Genomic DNA, 20,116 nt, shown 5'->3' with positions numbered 1-20,116 from the left:
AGCAGAGAGAGAGACCCAGAATCTGAAGCTGGCTCCAGGCTCCAACTCATGGACTGCGAGATCATGACCTGAGCTTAAGTCAGACGCTTAACAAACTGAACCTCCCAGGCACCCCCAGTAGTCACATTCTAATTAAGCCTGTAAGTAAAAATTTAATATACTGAGTTTCCTTTATGTGAAACATATCAGATTTTTAAAGTTGCCTTTAGTTTACGGTTTAAAGAGTACGAAGCCAAGGTCAGTTATCCCTGTGGGGTTTGTTTAGCTTTGCACCCAACACGCAGGGCAGAGTAAATTTTAGGGTTATGTGCATTATATCACAGAAAAAGGTATTAGGACAGACTCAGAGCAATAGATGCAGCAAAAGTCCCCCCAGAAGATAGTACCAAATCCTGTGACAGGAGAAAGAAATTATGATTCAAGATTCCAGGAAAAAGAGGTTAAGTAGCCATATAATCTATCACACTATTAAGTCATATGTTATATTATCGGTTTAGTATCTTAGACCCATGCAGTTTTATAGATCTCTAATAAGTTTTAAATCAGAAAGTTTTTAATATAGAAATTTTACTTTGAAGCTATCGGTAGAGAGCTATTTAAACTTTACTGAGTCTCAGAAAATATAAAAAGTGTTCAGCTAATTTTTTCCAAATCTGTANGGAGAATGATTTATAATGCCCTCTTCAAAAACGACTAATTAAAAAAAATTAACAGTGATAAATCTTCCTTCTATTAAGTGGTTCTGGTTAATGTTTAAGTTTTGAAGCCACCTTTGCCCTGGACTCAGTTAACATGATATGATACAGTTCACCAAAAAAATTACTCACTAGTACTTACTACATAATCACCCCTATGGCAGACTAACAGTTCCTGTGTCCTACTGACAAGTATACTCACCAATCAGTATTTTCCTTTGCCGGGTTTAATTTCTACCTTGTATCTACTGCCCCTCCATCCCAATATTATTCCTTTTGTTTACTTCTTAGCCCAAATCGATTTTTTAAAAATGTTTATTTGTTTACTTTTGAGAGAGAACAATGGGGAGATGGGGTGGGGAGAGACAGAAAGGGAGACACAGAATCCCAGGCAGGCTCCAGGCTCTGATCTGTCAGCACAGATCCCTGGGCGGGACTTGAATTCACAAACCCTGAGATTGTGACCTGAGCAAATGCTTAATGGATGCTTAACCAACTGATCGAGCCACACAGGCGCCTCAGCCCGAAGAGATTTTTAAAATCTCAGTGGCTAAGAAATAAAATTCAAAGAAGTCTGAAAGCATGAGATTCCAAATGATTTCAAAAATCAAATGATCGGGGTGCCTGGGTGGCTTAGTCGGTTAAGCGTCCGACTTTCGCTTAGGTCATCATGATCTCGCGGTTCGTGGGTTCGAGCCCCGCGTCGGGCTCTGTGCTGACTGCCAGCTCAGAGCCTGGAGCCTGTTTCAGTCTGTGACTCCCTCTCACTCTGACCCTCCCTTGCTCACGCTGTCTCTCTCTCTCTCCTAGAAATAAATAAAACATTCAAAAATCAAATGATCTATGGCTCCTAATGTTGCCCTGAAATGAATACTAAATACAACACTGCAATACTCTAAGCCCAATGAATGGTTATGAGAAATTCAAGATTTAGCTTTATTAAAGACAGAGATAAGGGGTTTAAAAAAAATCCTAAGTTGTATTGAAAGAAAAAAGAACCTATAAAACTTGAGATCAAGGATTCTTACTTTCACATGGAACTGTTAAACGAATGTGGAAAACTAATGCAGATCACTAGTCCTTCTTCAAAGAGAAAGATGATTTTTCTAAATTTCTAAATAAGGCTGTTTCAACCTATCACCTCCTCGTAAAGAGTGAATATACAGTAGTTACCTTCGCTTCGAGATGTCAGCACATAGCTGTAAAAAGAGGTTTTTTAACTGAATATACCAGCATACTAAGCAACTGCCATCAGGAATGCTGTCATTCAATAGCACTGAAGGACAAGTCTTACATTCACGTGTGAAGGAACCGAAAGGTTGAGTACTTACTGCGCTACACTACTCCTTTCATGTTCGCGATTAAAACTCCGAAACACCAATGACACCCTCTCTGAACCTCTACTGTTTAAAGAAATATCAAGGTTTATATGCTGGTATTCTGGATTTGACAAGGTTTTAAAAATAAAAACATCAACAGAAACACAATCCATGCATTTCCAGGGAAAAAACAAGAACACAGGCAACAAGCCAGGCATTTCTTCATTATTTACACGTTTGTCTATTACAGTGTAAAAAGGAGTTTTAATTCTTTGTAAGATTTGTAAATTACTCAAGAACTTCATCTAATTTAAAGTAAAACAAAAACACCAAAAAGGAAGGGAAAAAAAAGAACGAGGCCAATCATCCTTTACTATTTCTGTAATGATGAATAAAGAGTTGAAAAGCAGCTGTACAGAGAACTGTATACTTTATTCACAAGGAGATAGTTCAGTTTTACTATCAATGTCTCTTGAACCTTGATCTTTCCCACAAGATCAACTCGGCAAATATGAAGGTGTAGTCGGTAGTTGGTAAGGCTACACCCACAATTAGCGTTACCTATACATTTGGTCGTTTTTTAATGATTATCAGCACAGCTGTTGAAATAGGGCTGCACCGGTTTACTGCATGCTTTTCTTACGAAAACTTCCAGCCTATCATTTTGGAAGAAGTAAAAACGCTAGGCATCAAGGGAACATCAAACACACACACAAACACACGCGCAGAAAAATGCCAAAGGCTTGGTACCGTATGCCATTATTTTTACTAAACTAATTCCCACAGGAAACAAGACTATCAAGTGAAAGGAGCAGGTTCTAATCCTGATGCTCCGACTCCAAATCCAGGTCTCTTTAAGCAAAACCAATATGTAAATGTTAGCTACAGCAGTTAAATTGCTAACAGCTAAGCGTTAATTACACCTGCGCTGCCCCAGGCTTGGTACTAGGACCCACGTAGAAGAGCCTTCCCCATGTTATAAGTTTGATAAACAAATCTGAAATATCCTTACCAGCCAAGGTTTATCAAATGCCTTGATGTCCTTGAAAAAAAAAGCAACATAAAAAACAAGAATAGTATTTTTCATGTCCAACATCCAAAAAAAGAAACATTTAAGTTACTTAAAATCAAGTACAAGACGGCAGAAAGTCGCCACAACAGTAAACATAAAACACACAGTCAACTTGGAGACGAAAAGAGAAACAGGCGGTCGGGACTATGAAAAATCGCCAGGCAGGTGGGACTTAGGGGCAGTTCGCACTGGGAGACCAGGCAATCGGCCCAAATTCGATGGCTCTCCGGGCACCACTCAGGAGGCGCGGCTCCAGGACCCCCGCCCATCTCTGGGCCGCCGTCCCTCCAAGTGGGCCCGGGACCCAGGCAAGAAGACAAGGGACAGGAAGGGACACCTAACTCTGTCCCGCTAGCGCTCTCCTGCCTCCACTGTCCCCGACAGAGGCCAGGGCGGACGGCCGACCCGGGACGCGCAGAACCGCGGGGGACGTGGGCAGTCCCTCCGCGCCGCCACCACGACTCCGGGTCCGCCTCGGGCACCCGTCAAACACTCACCCCACTTCTCCGAGCCTCAGGCCGCACCCCTACCGAGGCCGCTGCAGCTCTGGCTCAGGACCTAATTTCTCCATAGCGGGGACCGGCAGACCAGGAGGTGCGAGGAGACAGAGAAAAGGGACAAGATCGACACCGCGGTCCCTCCTTCTCGGCTTCCTCAAACCCCCGCGGAGCTGACACATCAACAAAGATGGCGGCGACGCTAAAGCCGGCCCCACTACAGCTGAGGAGGCGGGGCTTCCTGGAGGAGCCAATCAGCGATGCGCACGGGGTGTGACGCGACGCACCTCGGGGCGAGGGTAACCTGTCTGCAGTGGGCGGGGCCGGGGCAGCCCCGCCTCCTGCGCTCGCAGCGCGGACACCCGCGCTCAGACTCCGGGCACCTACGCCCCAACCGGCTCGTCTCGCTGGCGATCCTGCTACCCCCGTCGTGTGTCTCGCGCCACTCCTGACCCAAGCCTGTTCTTTCTTTCTGTAGGACGCGCTCATCGGATATAAGCCCACCTCACCTTTTGACCCTACTCGTATTAGTCAGGAGCGTAAAGCAATAAAAGAAAATTCGAAATTGTGACTTCCCAGCTCTGATGCGGAAACCTTGCACCTGGCGTAGGAGGAATCGGCAGGAACAGCCTACCTGCCCGTCGACAATTCATCCCTGGGAGAGATTCTGGGGGTTTCCAGAACACTGCGTTCGTGGGTACAGCGTGGCACTCGTTGCCATTGTTTAATAATAAACTGTTGGAGCGTTCGTCGCTGGCACCAGGCAGGGCGGGAAGTGTCATATCCGGCCTGCCGGGTGTCTTTATAGCCAACATGGGGAATGACATGAGGGAGCTGCTAAATAATTAGCAACAAAAAGTGTATTGAATACAGTTGCTTAAACGAGTCCTGATAAGTAAGGTGAACAGTTTCAGTCTGGGGAGGTTTGGAAACCTACACTGTCCAGTGAAGTGATGTCCTTTGGTTTAGGACTCGTTGTTCACAACTTAGGAGTGAAAATAATTAGTTCTGACAAGTTGTCGATGTGAGAGTTTGGAAGGCAAAGCTTGTTCCTGTTCTCTTAAGCTGCCTTGATACTAACTTCTGGGGGTGGAAATCACTAAAAAATTCAACATTGTGTAACTCTGTTCCTCTTTCCTTTTAACAGGAAATAGCACCTCCTTCCTTGAATGAAAACAGTGCAGTGAAACACACTTTGCAGTTAAAGTGTTTTTTTTTAATGTTTTATTTATTTCTAGGAGAGAGAGAGACAGCGTGAGCAGGGGAGGGTCAGAGAGAGAGGGAGTCACAGACTGAAACAGGCTCCAGGCTCTGAGCTGGCAGTCAGCACAGAGCCCGACGCGGGGCTCGAACCCACGAACCGCGAGACCATGACCTAAGCGAAAGTCGGACGCTTAACCGACTAAGCCACTGAGGGGCCCCTAAAGTGTTTTAACAGTGAAGAAATGATTTAACTCTAGTATAGTCCATCAAACTTTCCTAGCGAGGTATATTATTTCAAGGGAAAATAAAAATGTAAGCCTTTTTCACAGCTCATATTATCAGTAATAACATTCATATTGTGGTTTTTGAAATATATTAATACTAAGCATTAAAGTAATTATGTTTCTCAAAACCAAGATTTTTAGTATTGGAGAAAGGAAATACAAGTACATAATCAGAGAAATGAAGAATTCTGCAAACCTAAGTTTGAATTTAGAAATATCAGTATGAACTCATGGTATTGTGTTTTTTGCATTAAAACTCTGTCCACTGAATAGGCCTGAAATAACCACCAATCCAAAACACACCCCTTTTCTCCATCATTTGTTAATATAATTTCCCACTAAGAGTCACCTGGGTTCCTCGTGGGAATCAAGGACTGTTTCTAAGTCTGGGGCAGGAAAGGTACAAGAAAGTTGAAAACCTGCTGGTTGTATCAGAAAGCAAAGAAGAAAGAGAAAATAATAGGAGTTGTGTCAAAGACTAGGGGGCCAAATCAACCGTATGCATACTGGTCAAAGGACAATCAAGCATTTGAAAATGGTAACAACTGATTGAGATACATCTACTATGTCAAAAATTAATGTGTGTTGATTTTTTAAAACATTTGGTCACCTTTGGAGATGCCAAAGAATCATTACATTCTGAAAACTGATAAAAGAATCAAGCATCCTAACTTTCCTGTTACAAACTGAATTTCGATCAAATAGTCGATGTGGGAAAGTTCTTAACAGAATTCTGGATAATAAATGCAGAAGATAGATTTTTGCCATTTTCTGAGGCCTAATGAAATAATGGACCTAGTTGACAATCATCAATGAATCTAGAATCATTAGATGAAAAGCCAGTGGAAAACAATAGTATATGGATGGGCTGACAACCCTTGAACCTAGTAGATCAATTTTAATATCTCGCAAAGAGAAACAACTAGATATTAAGTGTCTTCTGATGTGATGCAATAGGGGAAACACCTGTGAAGTATTCTGACCAGAGGGGATGTACTCAAAATTGAATGTAAAAAAAACTGCCATTAGTTCAATACATAAATTGCAAGAAAATGATTAAGAAGAAATCTCTTTTGGGGCACCTCGGTGGCTCAGTTGGTTAGGTGTCCAACTCTTGACTTTGGCTCTGGTCATGCATGGTCTCATGGTTCATGAGTTCCAGCCCTGTGTTTGGCTCTGCGCTGACAGCATGGAGTCTGCTTAGGATTCTATCCCCCTCCTCTACATTTACCGCCATTTTCTCTTTCTCAAAATAAAATTTTTTAAAAAAGGAAATCTCTTTTTAAAGTATACTACTGAATACAAATACAGGATCTTGTTTGGAACCTCATTTGAACATAAAATTAAAAATCATGTGAGACTCTGAAAACTTTAAATACAGATTTCATATAAAGAAATTATTAGTGTGGTGCCTGGGTGGCTCAGTGCATTAAGCGTCTGATTCTTGCTTTCTTTCTGCTTGAGTCATGATCTCTTGATTCATGGGATTGAGTCCCATATCTCAGTGCTGTGAGTGTGGATCCTGTTTTGGATCCTCTCTCTCCCTCTCTCTCTCTCTGCCCCTCTCTCTCTCATGCATGTGCTCTCTCTTAAAATAAACATTTTTAAAAAGAAATTATTAGCTTTAAAGGCAGAATACGTTTTGGTGATGCTTTTCAAAGTTATGATCTTTTGGGGCGCCTGGGTGGTTCAGGCAGTTGAGTGTCTGACTTTGGCTTAGGTCATGATCTCACAGTTTGTGGATTTGAGCCCCGTGCCTGGCTCGGTGCTGACAGCTCAGAGCCTAGGGCCTTCTTCAGATTCTGTTTCTCTCTCTCGCTCTCTCTCTCTCTCTCTCTCTCTCTCTCTCCCTCTGCCCCACCCCCACTCTCTATCTCTTTCTCTCAAAAATAAATAAAAACATTGAAAAATTGTTTAAAAGTTATGATCTTTTAAAGATACATATTTAAATATGTATAGATAAGGAGATGCAATGTCCCAGAAAGCAAACATGATTTAAAAAACCAAATGGGGGGGTGCCTGGGTGGCTTAGTCGGTTAAGCGTTCGACTTTCGCTTAGGTCATGATCTCGCGGTTCATGGGTTTGAGCCCCGCATCGGGCTGTGTGCTGACTGCCAGCTCAGAGCCTGGAGCCTATTTCAGAGTCTGTGTCTCCCTCTCTCTCTGACCCTCCCCTGCTCACACTGTCTCTCTCTCTCCTAGAAATAAATAAAAATATTTAAAAAAATAAAAAATAAAAAACCAAATGAAACAATCACACATTAATGGGAATATGTCAAAGGATTAAAGAGCCAACTAGAAGGGCTCCCCATGGCCAAAGTTGGAAAAGTTTGAGCAAGGAAATAAGGTAATGTTGTATTACAACTCAACATATAAAATAAATGAGTTTATACTAATACATATATAGTATATTTGATCAAATATATTAATAAATGGGGAAGAGACAAATCTATAAAAAAATTGAAATAATTCCAGTGTTTGGCCCTTAAAAAGGGGAAGCATAACTTCTCTTTCTTAGGTGTAGACTGTGTGTAATGACTTCCTTCCAAAGTGTATAATATGCAAAGAGAGGGAAAACAAAAGTCCCTTTAGAGTACAGAAACCTGAAGAACACCAGTCAGGTGTTGGGGGTGCCAGGATGCTATAAAGGTTATGTACAAGAATTGTGTCTTTCCACAATGTCAGCTTTATTCGGTCATAAATCAAGGTTAATGTAATTTGCAAAGCAGATTCAGGATTCTAAACTCAATGAGATTTCACTATGCATTTAACTTCATAGACATCACACATTGTATGATATAAAGTCCTGCAACAAACAAGATACAAGAAGGGTAAGAAGTTAATGAGCAAAACAAAGTCGGTTTGTGAGCACACAGTTAAGATGAGGACTTGGTGGGTTCTGGGCCAGCTCTAGGTACCTACGGCTTAATATGTTCAAAAAGTGGAGGATCTCTATTATGTTAAGAGATCAGTCATGCAGAGCCTTCGGCAGCAGGTGGTCAGATGAGGAAAGCTCAGCCCCCAAAGAGTCTGGCAGTTTGCTGCAGAAATCCTCCCTTTTTAGAGGGAGATTTAATCAATCTTGGGCCTTTGCAGATTTTTTCTAGCGCTAATGATTATCAGCTCCTGGTTCTTCCAGGCCTTACAGGTTATTAATCCTCAGCACTTCCAATCTATACTGGTTTTGGTGATCTCTGGTATTAGCTGCAGTCCTCTTGGCTGCTTTTCTGATTACATCACAACTTGACATGAGGGACTCCATCTTGCTCCCTGCAGGTAGAAAGCATCAACTGTCAGGAATCATGTTCAAGGATGTGCACTTGATGTGATGCAATACGAATGACACTTTACCTCTGTAGCCCTTTTTTCCAAAAACCTATTAACTCCACTCTTCTCATGAGAAAAACATCAAACTCTGACACTGGGGCATCTTACAAAATGCCTAACCAGTAAGTACTCCTGGAAGGTATCAAGATAATCAAAACAGAGACAGTCTGAAAAACTACCATAACCTAGAAGAGCCTAAGGAGACATGACAACCAAATGTAAAAATGTGGTATCCTGAATGGAATTCTGGCTCAGAAAAAGGACAGTAGGTAAAAACTAAGGAAATATAAATAAACCCTGGACTTGAGTAATAATGTATCAACTTTGGTTCCTTAATTGTAGCTAAGGGGATACTGGGTGTGGTTAATGTGAGAAACTACTAGCTTCTAAATTTATTCTGTAAACCTTAACTGTTCTTTAAAAAAAAAAAAAAATCCATTACGGGGCACCTGGATGGCTTGGTCGCTAAGGGACCAACTTCAGCTCAGGTCATGATCTCGTGGTTCATGGGTTCAAGCCCCACTTCAGGCTCAGTGCTGACAGCAACAGTAGCCTGCTTTGGATTCTGTCTCTCACGCTCTCTGCTCCTGGCCAATTCGCGCACTCTCAAAAATAAATAAAAGTAAAAACAGAAAAAAAAAATCCATTATAATGAAGAAAAGATACAAGTCAGAATTTGCTTCCAAACAACAGAAGTGTGTGGGGTACAGAAGCCGACAAGACTCCCCGTGAATCGACAATGTTGAAACTAAGTGTTAACTACATGGGGTACCATTTTTCTTCTGAAAATTTGAAAGGTCTCTAGTCTGCTCCCCCCGCCCCCAAAGTTTTACAAAGTATTTGAGTAGCACCAACAGATAACCAGGTGCACTTGGGGGGGAAAAGTGATCACCTGTGTTTAGTTTCCAAGGCCAAGCAGAGGTAGCAGATTAATTTGAAAAACCTTGTAAGGCTTTAAGTGGTTAATGCGACCCAAGTGACCTTTAGGGAGACCGTCCGCGTTCGCAGGGCCGGATTTCTAGAAGCAGCTGGGATGGCTGCAGCGTCTCCGCAGAGGACCTCCGGGAGCACGCCGCGCGGGAGCACAATGCCGTGCCCCGGGGCCCTTAGCTCTGACCCCCCAGCGCAGGGAGGGCGCGCGGNAGGTGAGCGCAGGGCAGGGGGCCTGGGCGGCGGGGCTCCCGGGGACGGGCGGACGCCGCCGGCACCAGGCTTCAGGGACAGGTCGGGGTCGGCGGCCCGTTTGCCCCTTGCCAGGTCAGGGCTCCCAGGCGCGTGGCGGAGCGAAAAGGGACTGCGTGAGGGCTCTGGGGCTTCGGTCGTTGGGGTCCGGACGTTGGGCGCTGGACGTTAGGGTCGGGCGTTGAGGTCGGGCGTTGAGCGGGCACAAGGGGCCTGGCAGTGGAGAGAGGGTGGAAGGGTGGCGGGGCCCTCGCAGCCATGGCAGGGAAGGGCANGCTGGGAGGCTCTGCAGTAGGTTTGGAAAACTACTTCCCGGGCATGACGCGCCAAAATGTGAACGTCCCCTGGCATCTCATTGGAGGAGCTCTTTGCGCTCGTCTCTAAAAGAAACTAGCTTGTGAAGTCGGTCGCTGGCTGGCTTCGTTTAACTCGAAGCAGCAGGGCAAACAACACTAACACCCCTTAGGCTCCGCCCCCCCACTTCCTATCTTCTGTGGGGAACGTGGGTGCCCCATGGCTTTAGGTGAATACGGGGGAGCCAGTGCTGGTTGCTTGTGCAGGTGTTTGTAGCGTGTCTGCTGTGTGCCAGTCACTTAGCACTTGAGTCCCTGCTAGAAATACGCGGGTTCGGTTGCCCTTTGGAGAATCAGAAGGCGGTTCTAGCTCCCTTATTGAGCCCTGAGGGTGCTGAATGCGAAGTGGCAGGGCCTAGGAATCAGACCTGGATTTTCATCTCAGCCGTGTAAAGAGCGCTCACAACCCCCACCCCCCGGGGCAGGCGGGCAGGTTGACAAGTTAGTTCACCTGCCCAGGTCTCCCTTACTCACCTGGAGGAATCAGGAAATAGGAATACTTTAAACTGCAGATTATTTCAGTGGGCGAAGTAGTTATTCACGAGTGGAAAAAAATTCTTTGTAGGAGCGGTATCAAAGTCAAGTCAAGGTAAAAGCTGCCTGTTACGTACTTAAGTGAGCACTGGCCACTGTGCTCTTACACACATCGTCAAATATAATCATCGTGGATAAGGGTTTACGAGGAAGTTTGTAAGGTTGGCCGCGTTTTGCAGAAACAGGCCTAAGAAGATGAAGTGATTTGGCCTGAGATAGCAGAGCTAAAAAAGAGGAAGAGGAGACTATTTCCAGATTTGGGTCTGATTAGCTTTAAAACTCGTGTTCTGCTGAACCATTGGGTTTCATAGCTTTAAACTGAATGTTTCCTTTGAGTAGCCGTTCTCTCTGAAATTGTGGGGGAAAACAAAAGCAAACAGAGAAGAAAGTCACAGCTCAGTATCTGCTTCAAGTACTTTTGGTATTAAAGGACTTCACACACTATGGTAAAAATTAACTTTGGCCTGTAGCCTGTAGTGTTCTGGGGAGGAAGAAGAGGACTTAACAGTCGCCGGTTGCAGGTGTGTGTTGGGCTGCTCCTGGCCACCTGGAGGAGGGGGAGCAGGATTCCAAGGGAGTAAAAGAAAAGGTTTGCCCCTCAGGGAGCTTCATGTTTTATTGATGTCAAATCATGAAGCACAGAACAAAAGGGCAATACGAAGCCAAGGTCTTAATTTTGTCTGTAGAACTCTTAGTAGTCACTTCCATTCCACTGTACCTTTTTTCTTTTTTTAAACACATCAGTGATTCCTTTAACATGAAGACATTTGAGGACCCTCCTAATTAACCTCTTGTGTTAGTTAAGGAGATATATAACTAATTACTACAGATTTGGGAATGGTTCTAAATTCTTACTCCTCACCAGTAGCATGTAAACAATAGTAACTCGTTATGTGGGGGAAATTGCTTGTTTTACACCTGGGTAAGATTAGCCTTTGAGGTCTTAGGACCTTTGCAGCAGTGTCTGAAACCCCTCTGTACAGAAGTCAGTGGCTTGAGCTTGGCAAGCACAGTGTTATGTAGTAGGATCTGCCCACTCCAGATTCAGATACGCCCAGTGATTGGCAGAGGATGAAGCCAAGTAGGGATAATTGTAGTTTTTTTTTACAGGTATTTTTTTAATGTTGAAATACACATGTTAGAACTCCTAGAACTGTAGGGGCACCTGGGTGGCTCAGTTGGTTAGGCGTCTGACTCTTGATTTCAGCTCCGCTCATGATCTCACAGTTCGAAGGATCAAGCACAGAGCCTGCTTGGGATTCTGTTTCTCCCTCTCTCTGCACCTATCCCACTTGCGTGCACACATGCACTTTCTTTATCTCTCAAAATAACTTAAATCGATAGAACTGTACATCAAAAGAAAAAGGCATTTTTTTAATGATATGGTAATAAACATGTTTTTTAAAAAATCCTACAGGATTTTAGGTAACTGCGAGTTTTGTTTTTTTTTTTTAATGTTTTATTTATTTCTAGGAGAGAGAGAGAGACAGCGTGAGCAGGGGAGGGTCAGAGAGAGAGGGAGTCACAGACTCTGAAACAGGCTCCAGGCTCTGAGCTGGCAGTCAGCACAGAGCCCGACGCGGGGCTCGAACCCACGAACCGCGAGATCATGACCTAAGTGAAAGTCGGATGCTCAACCGACTAAGTCACCCAGGCGCCCCGGTAACTGCGAGTTTTACATGTACTCACAGAATTCCAGGCTGCCACTCCAAAAGCTAGTGCGTGAGTGGAAGTAATTTAGTGTTCAGAGTAAGGGGTGGTATGCTTATTCTGTCGCCCTGCTGTTGGCTCATATCTGCAGTCCTGTGTTCCGTTAGGAGAAGCATGTCTGTATGAAGGTTTCTAATGAGCTAGAGAAAGTCCAGACTTAGAAGGACTCCGGAAGGTATTACATCAGCTGGTGAAGGACCTGGAGGAAGGTAGACCTGGTGGACACCTCATATTTGAAAGGTGGTGATTACAGGGCAGCAACAGGAATTGAGCGGGGGGGAGGAGTGAATTATTTTATGAAAAAAGAATGCAGTGCAGTTGGCTGTCCAAAATTAAAGGAGGTTCGAGGCATCGAGTTATGCAACAGGTCTTCACGTCTATTTGCCCTGGGCGTTGGGGTGAAAATTCCTGAAGAGGGTGAGGCAAGTGAGGTGTCTCTCTAACTACAGAGTCTACCTTTTTATTTGCTGCTCAAACTTGTACGTTGGGTCTAAGACTGTGTTGTTCTTGAAGTCAGACTTGTTTACTTTTTAATTTTACTTGTTTTCTTGTTTTACTTCTTTAATTTTTGGAGTTTGTAAGAGTGGATGTAAGACTTGAGGTTTTGCTATTAAGTTTCAGAAAACCTCATAACACGTAATTCTCCGTTTAAGACTGCCAGATGTAATTTCAGACCATGAATTTCATTTTCCCTGTAGAGTTTGTCCTGAAAATAGTGCAGTAGTACCTTTTAAGTAGCTTTGTCATACAGATATCTTTTGAATGCCCCGTTGTACGGAACACCATGGTAGGCGCGATGGGAAATCGGGATTTTTGTTAATGGTTTTAATAAGACAAGGTTCCTGCACTCGTGCTACTGAATAATCTAGAATACGGATATAACTGTCTATAGATAACTGTAATACAGGGTAGAAAATAGCTGATTGTGGATTGACTGTCAGCCTTACCAGATGACAAAGTTAGGGAAGGCTGTTTCCGGAGTTACATGTTGTGGATTGAGGGTCCCACTGGTGTCCTGCGAAGAGGACTATACCCTAGTTTTGTGGTTTAGATATTACTCGATCCTTTACTTGGTTTAGAATTAACCACACTTGAGGAAAAATGGGCTTCATTTAAATGCAATATTAATATTTTAATCTTTAAAGATATTTTAATGTTTAAATTATTTTGTTTATTTTTGAGAGAGTCAGAGCATGAGTGGGGAAAGGGCAGAGAAAGAGGGAGATGGAATCTGGAGCAGGCTCCAGGCACCTAGCTGTCAGCACAGAGCTTGTTACAGGGCTCAGACTCACCTGTGAGATCATGACCTGATCCAAAGTCGGATGCTAACCGACCGAAGAGATATTTTAATCTTTAAAATGCTTTTTTTTTTTAAATAAGGATTCAAAAAATTTTTTTAATGTTTTATTTCTGAGAGAGAGTGAGAGGGGGACAGTGTGAGCAGGGGAGGGTCAGAGAGAGAGGGACACACAGATTCTGAAACAGGCTCCAGGCTCTTAGCTAAGCTAGCTGTCAGCACAGAGCCTGATGTGGGTCTCGAACCCACGAACCGTGAGATCGTGACCTGAGCCAAAGTCAGACACTTAACCGGCTGAGCCACCCAGGCGCCCCTAAAATGCTTTTTTCTATAAAAGTTATTAATCTTTATAATTTGGAAAATTATATATAGTGAAAGAGATTCCTTCATCAACCTACTTTACACCATAACACTCATTGTTTAAAATTTAATGTATTTCATTGATTGTGCTTACATGAAGGGATTTTTTTTCCCAGTCATTAAATTAAATATACAGTATTTCTGATTTTTCACTGGCTTTTCTAACACATTTTATAATATTTTTGAAAACTAGGATTCTAAATGGTAGTGTTAATATTCTATTTAGTAGAGGCATCACAGTTAAGTTTTTTCCTCCAGGGGTTTTCATGATTTTAAATAGGATTTTTTGTTAGTTAGGATTATTTTAGTGGGATGGTTACCAGATGAGTGGCTAAAAANAGTCAGCACAGAGCCCCATGCGGGGCTCGAACCCACTAACCACGAGATCATGACCTAAGCGAAAGTTGGACGCTTGACTGACTAAGCCACCCAGGCGTCCCTAGGAATGTTTTTAAGAATACATCTATATCTTGGGGCACCTGGGTACTTCAGTTGAGCGTCCAACTTTGGCTCAGGTCATGATTTCACAGTTCATGAGTTCGAGCCCAATGTCGGGCTCTGTGCTGATAGCTCAGAGCCCCGAGCCTGCTTCAGATTCTGTGTCTCCCTCTCTCTCTCTCTCTGCCCCTCACCTGCTCATGCTCTTTCTCTCTCAAAAATAAACATTAAAAATTTTAGGGGTGCCTGGGTGGCTCAGTCGGTTAAGCGTCCGACTTCAGCTCAGGTCATGATCTCTTGGTTCGTGGGTTCGAGCCCCTCGCCGGGCTCTGTGATGATGGCTAGCTCAGAGCCTGGAGCCTGCTTCAGATTCTGTATCTCTTGTCTCTCTCTGACCCTCCCCTGATCGTGCTGTCTCTCTCAGAAATAAAAAACAAAAAACAAAACAAAAACTAAAAAATAAACGTTAAAAATTTTAGGAATACGTCTACATCTTAAGAGTGTATATTTAAAAAAATTTTTTTTTAATGTTTTATTTATTTCTGAGAGAGAGACATTGTGAGCAGGGGAGGGTCAGAGAGAGACAAGAGATACAGAATCTGAAGCAGGCTCCAGGCTCTGAGCTGGCTGTCAGCACAGAGCCTGACGTGGGGCTCGAACCCACGAACCGTGAGATCATAACCTGAGCCAAAGTCAGATGCTTAACCGACTGAGCCACTCAGGTGCCCCAAGAATGTATGTTTTAGAGAGAGACCTATGCGTATGTCTGTGTCTCTTATATCCAGGTGTCTCCCAGTAGGAGCATATCACTTTGTATTTCCTGCAGTAATGAGTGTCCTTTTTAATCACACTCATGCTGGGCAGAAACTAATACATAGTAATTTAATTTCAATTTTCTTTTTAATTGTAAATGAGGTTGAATGTTTTTTTTTTTTTAATTTTTTTTTCTTTTTTATTTCTAGGAGAGAGAGAGAGAGAGAGAGCGTGAGCAGGGGAGGGTCAGAGAGAGAGGGAGTCACAGACTGAAACAGGCTCCAGGCTCTGAGCTGGCAGTCAGCACAGAGCCCGACGCGGGACTCGAACCCACGAACCGCGAGATCATGACCTAAGCGAAAGTCGGACGCTTAACCGACTAAGCCACCCAGGCGCCCCGAGGTTGAATGAATGTTTTTACCCCCATGTTTAACAACCAGTTTTCATCTTTTATGCATTCTGATCATGCCTTTTGCTCATCATGCCTTTTGCTCACATATGTTAACGTGTATCAGTTGTGCTGCAAATAACAAAACTGATGGGTTTATTTGACGCCACAGCGAGTGTATGCATAGACGTATCATGGCTGACCTAGTGACTCAAGGGTACTGCCAAGGACAGCAGGTGCTCTGCCTTTGCAGCTCTACCAACCTTGGGCTGTACGTTCTTCCTTCTGCTTATTTAAGCTTCCTGATTGTGTTATAGAAAGAAAGGGGCGAGGATCCTGCTATCCAGATCTGTCCATGTTCATTAGGAAAGGACAGCTCTCTGATAAGTTCTGCTCAGGAGAATTGATTATGGCCAGTGTTGTCTCTAACTCCAGCTGACAAATCAGAGGTAGAAGATGGCCTTTGGGTCAATGACAGTGTCTGCTACAGTATCTGAATGTTTTTACTATTTATCCCACTTTAAAAATTTTTGATGTTGAATTTTTCACCTATACGTTCATCTTTATTTCCTGGCCTCTTTGCTATTTTTTGGTAAGCTTTTACATAGTAATGTTTGCTATCATTTCCTTTGTGATAGTTTACGAAATTTTTAAACAAACGAAACCCAGAACCCTTCGTCTTCTGATGTGGTTGTTGTAGGCTGATTCTATGGGAAACCAAACCTGAGATGCAAGTTTGTGTACTGTGTATGAATGACATGGTGTTAGTGTTTCTGGAGTTAGTTGAGGTGGCCTTTCTAGTCTAACATATACCCAGTGTTGGAAAAATGAATGCTCTTGCTTGTATTCGTCATGGTACTTAAAATATCACCACTCGCTTTCTGTCTCTTGACAAGTGTCTAAGGTACCAAGGCACTCCCAATATTTTTGACTTTGAGTTCTGTTTCATGGGCTGTTAATACTAGTATTCCACTTTTTTTTTTTTTTGGTTATTTGCATAGGACATGTTTCAGTTCTGTTATTTACAACATTGCCATATAATTTTGTTTTATTTCTGCTTCTTGTGCATAACATTTAGCTGGATCTTTTTCTCCCTAAGTCTTTTTCTCTTTGAATTGAGACCCAGTCATTGATTCCTGGATTTGGTTCTGTCACATTTGATGTTTTCCCCTGACCATGCTTGAATTTTTTTTTCTGTTAGACTGAGATTTGTTTTCTTCTGTAGTTTTAAATTTATGTATTGTTTTTGCTCTTGTAGTTACCCTAATATTTTAATGTGCATTCTTTTTTCTTTTTTAAATAAGTTTATCCATTTATTTTGAGAGCGCACACATGGGAGGGGCAGAGAGAGAGAGAGAGAATCCCAAGCAGGTTCTGCACTGTCAGCAGGGAACCCGATATGGGGCTTGAACTCAAACGGTGAGATTATGATCTGAGCCGAAAACCAACAGTTGAACATTTAACCGACTAAGCCACCTACGCAACCTGGGAAATGCACATTCTTTATATTGCTTGTACAGAGTCTGTGGAGTTACTCAATATTCCTCTCCTCACCCAGCTTTCCCTGGAAGTTATTTTTTTGTAACAGCGGCACGGGTCACGGTATGTATTTCTTACTGTGTCCAACTTCCTTAAGTGTAGGTGTGCGCATCGCTACACGTGTGCTTTCCCCGCAGCAGCAGGATCTCCCAGTGGGCCTGGCCATCCCATCTGCAGGTCTCTGTTAGGGATCTTTCCGGGATCTGGTCCTCAGAGAGCTCTCCACCTTTGAGTGTGCCNATCCAAGTTAGTTAGCATATAGTGCAACAGTGATTTCAGAAGTAGATTCCTTAATGCCCTTTACCCATTTAGTCCATCCCCCCCCTTCAGCTCCTCCAGCCACCCTCTGTTTGTTCTCCATATTTAAGAGTCTCTTTTGATTTTGTAGGTTAGGCCTAATTTAAAGCAGGAAATGAAACAGGAATTTTAGGACACCAGGAGGAGGATTTTTCTATTTCTTTATCTTCTATTTAAAACAATGTTAAACAACATTTAGGTGATACTCATACCAGTTTAATTTTCTGTGGCTTTTTTTTTTTTTTTGAGCAGTTTTGGGACAATAGGCAATTTGGCCTGCAGTCAATAGACAAAGCGGTGGCTGTGGTTAAGTCACTACTTCAAAAAGAAAAGTTGTTGGTCCACTTTTATTACTTCCCTTGGGCAGGACACTTCATATTCTGTAAGAGTCCTAGGAAAACAACAAGCCAGCATAAGGTCTGGACGGAGGTTTTTCAGAGACACGTTGTTGCAACAATACGTGTGCCTTATTTTCAGAGAAAGGTGCACACAGATAATCCTTAAGCACAGTAGATACAAGTTACAATTTATGAAAGTTTAGCTGGAGATGATCAAAGCAGAGGACTTGGGAAGAAAAACAGATCACATAGAGGTCAGCTGAGGCAAACTGTGAAGGATGACTGGGAAGAAAGGAGTTTACCTGGAGGATGAGAGCGGGCGGGAGGGGCACAGCCATTGGAGGGGCTGGGCTGTGCATATTCAATATCATTGCATCTAAATAGGAGCCAGTAGAGGGATTCTAGAAAGGTAGGCAATGACCGGATTAAAGCAATACCCTTTATTGTATTTCACCTTTAAGTTGCGTGTTCTAGGTTGGAAATGTTTCTTTTAAAATGTGCAAGTCTTGGGGCGCCTGTGTGGCTTAGTAGGTTAAGCGTCCGACTTTCGCTTAGGTCATGATCTCGCGGTTCGTGGGTTCGAGCCCCGCGTCGGGCTCTGTGCTGACTGCCAGCTCAGAGCCTGGAGCCTGTTTCAGAGTCTGTGACTCCCTCTGTCTCTGGCCCTCCCCTGCTCACGCTGTCTCTCTCTCTCTCTCTCTCTCTCTCTCTCTCTCTCTCTCTTTCTCCTAGAAATAAATAAAACATTAAAAAAAATTAAAATGTGCAAGTCTTTTTCTCTTCCTATTTCTAAAGCTTTTTAAAGTAAGAAATGGTGTCGAATTCTGAGATTACTCTTGACCTCTCTTGAGTTGTTAGTCTTTCTCTGTGGTTGAATTGTGTGAAACCTGGGAGTTTGTACCTATCAATAGGGAATCTTCATTCTTTTCTTGTGCCTTTAGGCCAGGCTGTGATATCACTGTTACCTCTGCTTTGGAATCATTCAGGAGCATTACCTGTTACATAAAAAATCCTACAATGCTTCTACTTTTGTGATTAAAAATTGCCTTTTAAATATACTTCTTCCCATAGACTTCTGTGAATGTTAAATTGCCGTGTGATATGTCAAGAAATAATTTGGAGACATCTACTTGTAAAATGACAGAGCCATTTAATTTTGAGAAAAATGAAAACAAGCTTCCATCACATGATTCTTTAAGAAGTCCTGGAGGACATGCTAACCACCCTAATTTCCGGTTGAAAAGCCCAGAGAATGGAAATAAAAAGAACAATTTTTTGCTTTGTGAGCAAACCAAACAGTATTTGGCTAGTCAGGAAGACCGTTTGGTATCTTCAAACTCTAATGGCATCAGTGGAGAGGTGGTTGGATCCAAAGGAGACAGGAAAAAGTTGCCAACAGGTGAGTGGAAACTACAGGTTTAATGCTTCTTGATTCTGGTGGTTTCTTTGGCTTATCACAAGTATGTAATTACACACCCATGGACTATTAACAGAACAACTAAATGGCTACCTTATAGTATTTGCATTTAAATATTAATCTAGAAGGAAAAACCAGGTGCCAAGTAGCTGTCTTTGGCTAGATTCATCACAAAAAGGATTCCTGAGGAGAGAAAGTCTATACATGAGCCTCCTCCCACCTCCCCCCCCCCATTGAAGAATTAGGAATGTAGAGAGGAAATACTGTACTCTAGCTTTTTATGGGATATCTAAAGATTGACCATATTTTTAAAATACTATGCAAATTGTATGCGTACAAAAGCTTACAAAAATATAGCTAAGATATTGTTTCATTAGTTTTTTTTTTTAATTGTTCCTTTAGTCCTAATTCCAAAAACCTGGTGTCTAAGGAGGCTGGGCCCTGGGTGAATGCATATCAGATATGATCTTTTAATGTTATGGTGATGTAGTTCTGGCACGGGTTTCCCAAGAGGTCAAAACTATTTTCTCAATCCTATTAAAATATCATTTGCCTTCTTTGTTGTGTCGACTTTACGCTGATGATGCAAAAGCAAAAATGAGTAAACTGCTAGTGCCTTGTTAGCTCCACCTGGGCAGGGACACCAGCCTGGGCTAGAGGCCAGTGAGGTTTTCACTGCTCTGCACTTGTAGTTAAGACCAAGCCGGAAGTACCAGTTTTACTAAAGCATGTCCTTGACAAAGCAGTAAGACTTATTATGAAATCTTGAACGTTGGGTACAGGTAGTTTTAGTATTTTGTGTAAAAAAGTGGGAATTATCCCTAACTTCTGCTTCATAGCGAAGTAGGAAAAGCATGTGTGTATGATTGAGTTCTGAGCTGTATGGAAACTCTTTTCTTGGAACCTCATTTTTACTTTAAAAGAATGACAAACTCTGGTTATTCGGATTTAGATATCTGACAGTCTCAAAAATGAACAAAGTGAGCCTGTCACTTCAAGGAAAACACCTGACAGTATTTTGTTGCTAATGATAAAATTCAAGCTTTTGAGCAAACATGAGAATTTTAGGAAGCTTGTATCTGCCACTCTGCATGACAACTTCTCAATGCTTAA

The 20,116-nt window shown here is 42.8% G+C and overlaps 2 protein-coding genes across 9 annotated transcripts in view; one reads left to right on the top strand and one right to left on the bottom strand.

Annotated features, from left to right (window-relative positions):
* CCDC186 (coiled-coil domain containing 186) overlaps positions 1–3,669 on the bottom strand; it is a 49,292-nt gene extending 45,623 nt beyond the window's left edge. For 3 of the 4 annotated variants that reach the window (XM_077779450.1, XM_077779452.1, XM_077779453.1), the window contains exon 1: positions 3,584–3,669. The gene's annotated coding sequence lies outside the window, so the exon portion shown is untranslated. Of the gene's footprint in view, positions 1–3,026; positions 3,057–3,583 lie in introns of all 4 variants that reach the window. The other variant, XM_077779451.1, reaches the window with a different exon arrangement.
* A 15,026-nt stretch (positions 3,670–18,695) lies between these two features.
* TDRD1 (tudor domain containing 1) overlaps positions 18,696–20,116 on the top strand; it is a 39,569-nt gene continuing 38,148 nt past the window's right edge. For all 5 annotated transcript variants that reach the window (XM_077779576.1, XM_077779574.1, XM_077779577.1 and 2 more), the window contains exon 1: positions 18,696–18,985. In XM_077779576.1, coding sequence (XP_077635702.1) covers positions 18,724–18,985 — 262 coding nt within the window. In that variant the 5' untranslated portion in view covers positions 18,696–18,723. The remainder of the gene's footprint in view (positions 18,986–20,116) is intronic.

This window comes from Crocuta crocuta, unplaced genomic scaffold (assembly GCF_008692635.1).
Source record: "Crocuta crocuta isolate KB4526 unplaced genomic scaffold, BGI_CrCroc_1.0 scaffold138, whole genome shotgun sequence".
Classification (NCBI taxonomy): Eukaryota; Metazoa; Chordata; class Mammalia; order Carnivora; family Hyaenidae; genus Crocuta; species Crocuta crocuta.
Note: the sequence above shows the minus strand (reverse complement) of the source record. Positions and strands in the feature narration are given on the sequence as shown.